We start from the raw sequence: 7310 nt of genomic DNA, 5'->3' as shown, positions 1-7310 counted from the left end.
TTCCATTGTATTTGGGAGTGTAAACATATACAAACATTCTGGGAGGAAGTGAAAGTCACAATAGAGAAAATTACTTTAAGGCAGATTTCACTGGAGCCAAAATTATTTTTATTGGGTATATTTCCAAAGAAACACAATTATAACAAAGGGGAAATAACATTTATAAATCTCAGCTTGAGTCATGCAAAAATCTGTATTGCCAGACACTGGAAAAACAATTACAGTCCGACCATAGCCCAATGGTTCCAACAAATGTTATCAGGTGTCCCTTTAGAAAGAATTACGTATATTTTAAAAGAAAAAGAAGAAGAATTTGAAAATATTTGGCAACCTTTCATCTATTTTGTAAAAAATATGGACCCACTAGGGGAATAGACAGTATATGACTTTTTGGAAGGCATATCAGACCTATATTTTATTTTTGAAGTCTGTTCAGCAAATAATTATAGTTTTGTCAAGGTTTAAGGAGAGGCACTCTTGTTCTTGGGATGGGGGTGGGGAGTGGGGCTGAAAAATAAGACTGTGTATAAGAGTAAGCGTAGTTTTAAATACTGTTGAAGGAATTTGTAATTCTTGTAAATGCTAACTCAAGTGGAATGTAAATTTTGTTTTTTTTTGTGTATTTTTCTTTCTTCTATTGAAAACTCAATAAAAAGAATGTGGCAAAAAAAAAATATATAGAGACAGATATCCAGACTTTTTATTGCTTGACTCTCGCCGAGGACAGGCGCTTTTCCTCTCGCTCCTCCTGTTATCAGCACTCCCAAGGCTTTTGTCCTGTCTACCCCAGAGCCTGCACTTTTCAACCTGCTGTAACTACTGCTTTTGCACTCTGAAAATGGATCTGATCAGCTGGTCTCTGAATTCAATCGACAAAATTTACTCCACGCTAAGGAACGGTAAAGCGGACCCTTCCTGCCCAGACGGAACCCACGCGGCTGGATACACCAACGATCCATGGGGCAGTGGAGGCTGATGTGTCTGGCCCAGCTGTCTGTGGAAGATGTTGAGGATGTGTACCTATTTGGATTTATGATAATTGGATTCCTCCTAATGGGGACCGGAGGATTTCTGATTTATCGGGCAGTCTGGGAGCAGAAGACGGAGAGAGGCGATCTGTCGGAGCTCTGTGGAAAGATCCTTCGGGGAGTAGAGACTAACAATGAGAAACTTTCACAAGCGGATCAAAAGCACTGTGCGTGTCTTGCCCACCTGAGCAGGGTGCTCGCGATTCTGGAACTTGTGCCAAAGATGAATGCCAACTTGGAGCGAGTTTCTGCCCGAAGTGAGGGTGGACTGGTCTAAATTGCCCACATTTTGGATCAAAATCTGCCTCAAAAACGCAAGACCAGTCAAGGACTCAACTAGCAGAACAAACAACTGCTGGTGCCTGAAAGAATGTTATCTAATCGGACCCCCCTTCAGAGGCTGAGGACGCCGTCCTTGATTTCTCAAAACATACCCGCTTCTACAGAGTGTAAACAGCAGCTGTGTGCAAAGGATGATACTTGCTGCTCATCCCTCCTTGACCTCGGCCATCCCTCTACTCACCCCCTCCTGTGCATTGTCTGGAGGGTGCGCTACGTAGCTGCACTCTTGGACTGAACCACAGGCACCACCCCCCCTCCCCCACTTCCTCCTACCGACTGATCCTCATGTCAGTCAACTTTGAACTGTATTTGTGTACCTCTTGTTGTATGTCTGATCTTGTTCGGGTTGTACTGGAACATAATTTCGTTGCCAGTGGAAGCTGTGCATACGACAAATAAAATCTCTTGAATCTTAACTTCAATATTTAGAAAAAAAATCAGCTTAGTAAATGGTGCACACCAGTTACTAAGCTGATTTTCGCCTTTTTGCAATTCATTGCAATCAGTACAATCAGACAATAGTTGGAAAGTTTGGACAGAGATTTGTTCACTATCAAAGGTTCAACCTGCCCTGAAACCAGCAAAGAAATGAGGAATGGTGGGAATGGTGGTTGGTACTAGTTAGTTTTCATTCTTTTTCTTAAGTCTTTAAAGGCTGTGTCACACCGCCACTGCATAAGATTTGAGGATATTCCACAGATGAAAATTGGTCATATATGAATATACATGGAAAAAGTGTAAAAAGTTGTGGAATTTTTCAGAGGTATCATGAATAGACCTCACTAAAACTATGATAGATGTATGAACAAATAAAGCTAAGAACACGTGAACCCACATTTCATTAAATTTCTTCACTTTGACATTCAGAGATCTAGGCAGAAATCAAATTGAGTCCCCCCCATGGACAGTACCCGCTGCGGGCCCTCTGGATGGTTTCTTTTTATTAAACAGTCAGATTCTGCAGTTCTAAGTCCCCCAGGGCTCCCCCGCCAAGACATGAGACCCCTGGTGGAAGCCACAGCTGGGGAGGTCTTCGAGAAGGGCCCGGCCCACGTCCAGAGTAGCATTTGTACCTGCTGTACCCAGTCTCCTCTTTCAAACCGCCTTGAAAACGGAGCCAGACACTGCCCCGCAAGAGACATAACTCCCCATTCAGCTGATCCAGCCAGAGGGAGTGGGAGACTCCTACTCAGTATAGACTGTTGGAGTGGTGAAAGATTGGCCGATTAATATTCCCGTCACAAAATACTCAAATCTTGCCTTAACTGTTCACAATTATTGAGCTGTTTATAAGCAATTCCTGCCTCAGGTGGAGGAGTTTAAATATTTTGGGGTCTTGTTCACAAGTACTGGCAGATTGAAGCCTGAGATCGACAGGCAACTTAGTTTGAGAATGTCTTGACAACAAAGTCACCTGTGACCTCCTGGTGACCCACATGAAGCCATAAAGTCACGTTGCAGCAGGAGCACGGGCCCAACACTTCCACGAAGGACGGGAACTCTGGTGGTGACCAGAACTTTAGTTCCAGTGTTGACATTCTTTTGACTACATAACTCTTCAACTGTTTGCTATAATGGCACAATTCCAACGGATTCTGAAGCAGAGAAAAGCAGCTCTACGTGTCTCATATCAGCACAAAGCTGCTTCTCTCCACGTTAGAAACCATTGGAATTAAGTTAATTGTATAAATAGTTGAAGAGTTACTGTAGTTCAAAGAGCGTGTTATTTTGCTGATGACGACTCAGATGTTAAAGGGTTAACCTCCGATTGCCAGTTCAACTCCTGCTTTGCTTGTTTGTGTGTTGAAGTGTCTTTAGCAAGAGCCTTGCCAATATCTTGTCCTCCAAAGTTTGATGAAAACCTGAAAGTATGAAACGTTGACGCTCATCTAAAGTCCACTGGAGGCTGAAAAACAAACAATTCTATGTTCTGCTGCCAACGCTGAATAAATGTCTGTGTTTTTTTTCTTTAAAAAGGGTGAGAAAGCAATACAACTACACAGCCTTTCTTTCAAAAACAACAACTTGGTTGGGCAAAGTAAAGCATAAAGTTCTGTGGGTCTGTCCTATTGAACAGCTATCATCCAACCAAGAAAAACACTCCTACAAATGCACAAACTTGACTTCTAATAAAATCAAAAACATCCAGTTAAATACACATTCACCCCCACAGATGAGTCACAAATATTTAATATTTCATATTTTCAGAACTCAAGATGGGTTCAAATTATTTTTTTTTAACAAGGGACTCAAAGGAGAATGGCTACTTTCTTCTCGCTTTCAGTGGTCATTTGAGGAACGTCAACATTTGATGCTTCCTGGTTTGGGAGAAATACAGAGGCAGATTGTTAATATCATCCAGAGTTACATGATTCTCTAAAGGAGAAGTTCTAACTAAAATGTTCAGATCATTAACATTGGAAACATTGTTCTGCTTCTCCTGGAGGACGTTTCAGTTTGACCACTAGGTGGAGATCACACTATAGAAGTACACTTTATTCCAGAAGAAGAAATAATGAGGAAAAATATATTTTTTAGACCACAAATTCTTATTTTAAAAAGTATTTCCTCAAAAGAGTTTGGAAAATTAATGCCTGTGATTAAATTTAGTCAGAATGTATTTTTTTGGTTGACCGAACTTTAGCTGTTCTATGAGAAATTCTATTTAAATTCTATTTAAAGTTAGCATTAAGCTAGCGGACTTTAACTTTATATGCTAAATCGATTTGTATCTGTATTTTGTGAATCAGTTATTGATCTATTAAACTTAAATTTGTTCAAATCGATTAATTGATTTTTTCAACCCGCCCCGAACAAACACAGGGGTGTTTTCTGACCACTTTTAAACCATATGGTCCACTTGGCCTTGCTGGGCTCGGAGTAAACTCTGGAATCAATCACCACCAGCTATTAGAGAGATTACAATCTTGGAGACTTTTGAACCCAAACTGTTCCTCCATTATCACATTGTACTATCGGCCTAACCGTCTTTTACCATGTTTGTTTTAATCTGTGTTAAATGTGTTTTTATGTCTTTTATGCTTTTTAGGATTATATAATGTATTCTGCTTTCCTCATGTGCAGCACTTTGGTCCTCTAGAAACTCTAGAAATGACTAAATGAAATGAAAATCAAAGGCAGGTCTGATGTGTCTACCTGTGTCAGGGCGGCTGTGGCACAGTGGTAGAGTGGTCGACTCTTGATCGGAGTATTGTGGGTTTGATTCCACCTTGCCCGCCCATGTGTCCAAGTGTCCTTGAGCAAGACACTGAACCCAACACTGCCTGTGGTGGAAAGTTGAACCCGTGTTCAGCAGTGGAGCCACCATCAGTGTGAATGTGAGTGTGAAGCGCTTTGGGCCTCGAAGGAGGGTAGAAAGTGCTATAAAAGTATACGCCATTTACGATACTAAGCAACACTTGACTTCTGCAAACATCCTAAACTCTTGAACCTCCAAACCACACTTCCTGTTTGTTGATCAGTTCTTCTGCTGTCCGGCTCAGAATCATTTCACACTCTGACTCACATGCACCACCTGCATTCATTCTCTCCAACCGCAGACCAGTGGACTTTGTGTTTGTTAGCACCTATAGAGGTGTTGTTGGTCATGTGTTTTAGCAGAAATGAAGCGTGTGGTGGATGACATGTTGGTCTGAAGCTTCCTGACCAGAAGAAGCAGCTCAGATCACACAGCAGAGAAACTCCTCACTACAAGCTTTATTCACTGCAGGAGAACATTTACTCCACAATCATTCAGGATCTGGTTCAGGAAAGATACAAACATCCTCACAGGAACACATCTGAGAGGATCTGAGAGGATCAGTTTGAGTCCAGAAGATTCTCAGATCAGACCATTATCTCTGGGAGATCAGATAACAGATGGGTCTGAAACACAATAGAACTCTATCAGTGAGAGAAGCTGATGGTTCATCAGAACTTCAGTTTCAGAACCAGAAATCAAGAAAGTTAAATTAAGAAATAAGATAAAATAATGTCTTCTTACCTTTAGACTTCCACTGAAGATATTTCCTCACCATCAGACCCAAAGACAGCAGGAGAACCAAAACAACAAAATACACAGCAGGTAACCAGACGTGGGGGGGATAAGGAGGAGCAGGAGGAGGACAGGTGGTTGAAGGATCAGAGGTGGTTGCTGGTTTCTCTGAAACAGACCAAAGATGATGATGATGATGATGATGATGATGATGATGATGATGATGAGGAGCATGACCTCTGACCCTGAAGGAGCTCGTCACCTGAGACAGAGATCCAGCTGGATGGAGACTCTCCATGATCCCTGATGTGACACTTGTAGAGACCTTCATCAGACCTGGAAACATGCTGGAGGGTCATGTGACCTGTAGGCTCAGTCCTGATGAGGGAGCCATCTTTATAGAAAGCAGCTGAGGGGTTGGAGGGAGGGGTCTTTGATTGACAGCTCAGAGTGAGGTCATGACCCTCCATCACAGGGAGGACAGGACTCTGCAGGATCACTGATCCACCTCAACACAGAGACAAAGCATTTCATCCATCTGCACACAGCTGCAGCAACACTAACTCCACAGTCTGATCTTACCAGAGACACTGATGTTAACCACCATGCTGCTGGCTCCTCCCCCTCTGGACTCACACCAGTACACTCCACTGTCCCATGTGATGACATTATTTATCTTGCAGGACAAACCATCTCCTGATCCCCACACAGATCCACACTGAGTCCAGGTTTCTTTGCTGGTGTTCCTCCTCAGAGTCCATCCTGCAGAGCTGTCGTCCTCACAGTTCAGAATCACTGATTCTCCTTTAAAGAACTGAGATCTGCTGGGACTCACAGTCACACCAACTGGAAAGGGTTTGAGACAAAATCACTTTAAAAATTTTTTTATTTTTGTTTCATTTTTATGTAGTAAGACGTCCGTTTATTTAAGAAACAAATAATTGTATATTTTCTAGAGCTGTCAGGTGATTACATTTTTTAATCGCGATAATCGCACTGTCCAGAGTTAACTCGCGATTAATCGCAAATTTACATGTGGCCTTTTTTTAAGGAAAAAAAATGTGTGCTTCGTGGAATTTAGTAGTTCTACATTAATTGTGAAAACAAGAATGGCAAAATTAATAGTTTTCATCAGAAATACTTTATTTTGTATCATTGTATTGAGATAAACTTTCTTAACAATAAAAGGCTGTAACATAAAATGCCTAACAAAAGCCCAAGTCCAAGTGAAGGGCATTTTAAATTCAAAACTTCAATCAACGTTCAGTAAAATAAAATAAAAACATCAAAAATAACATTTCCATAACACTTTCATGTTCATTTTTTGTCAGGACCAAATCTTTTCCTCCTCAGAGTCCATCCTGCAGAGCTGTCGTCCTCACAGTTCAGAATCACTGATTCTCCTTCAAAGAACTGAGATCTGCTGGGACTCACAGTCACACCAACTGGAAACGTGTCATAAATACATTTCTGAGTAAATTATTGTTTTTAAAAACTCAAAACATAGTTTCAGTGGAGATTTCTGTGATGATCGTTGACTGTATAAGTAACTGGACTGAGCATCCCACCAGTTCCTAGAAGCCAAAGTCCCATTGACTTATATTGAGAAACAGACAGTTATTTCTCGGTCATTTTATTTGTCAGAATTATCATTCTTTCTCTGATATTTTCTTCTTGACACGTTCTTTATAATCCTAACTTTTTTAAAGATATCTTTTCCTTATCATCAGTTATTCAAGTTATAAACTGACCAATCAGATGCCTCAGTGAAAGCAAGCGCCCCCTACTTGCTCCGCTTCCAACATTTGATTGACAGATTTCCCAGAGCTGCTTGCAGTGAGAGGGGTGTGGATTTCAAACAAGATGGAACAAGCTCATTCATGATTGGTTAACAGTAGTTCCTTTAAAAACAGGAATCAGACTGACTTGGACTAATCACTGTCGAC

General features: G+C 41.2%; 1 protein-coding gene across 1 annotated transcript; it reads right to left on the bottom strand.

Moving 5' to 3' along the window:
* Positions 1-5095: 5095 nt before the first annotated feature.
* On the bottom strand, positions 5096-6219 carry LOC112156199 (tyrosine-protein kinase receptor TYRO3-like). Its single transcript, XM_024288406.2, has 4 exons — positions 5947-6219; positions 5627-5872; positions 5374-5532; positions 5096-5255 (listed from the first exon to the last, which is right to left on the bottom strand). Exons 1-4 carry the CDS (start codon positions 5969-5971, stop codon positions 5239-5241), a joined length of 447 nt encoding a protein of 148 aa, XP_024144174.1. The 5' UTR covers positions 5972-6219; the 3' UTR covers positions 5096-5238.
* Between the last annotated feature and the right edge of the window lie 1091 nt (positions 6220-7310).

This window comes from Oryzias melastigma, linkage group LG18 (assembly GCF_002922805.2).
Source record: "Oryzias melastigma strain HK-1 linkage group LG18, ASM292280v2, whole genome shotgun sequence".
Taxonomy (NCBI): domain Eukaryota; kingdom Metazoa; phylum Chordata; class Actinopteri; order Beloniformes; family Adrianichthyidae; genus Oryzias; species Oryzias melastigma.
Note: the sequence above shows the minus strand (reverse complement) of the source record. Positions and strands in the feature narration are given on the sequence as shown.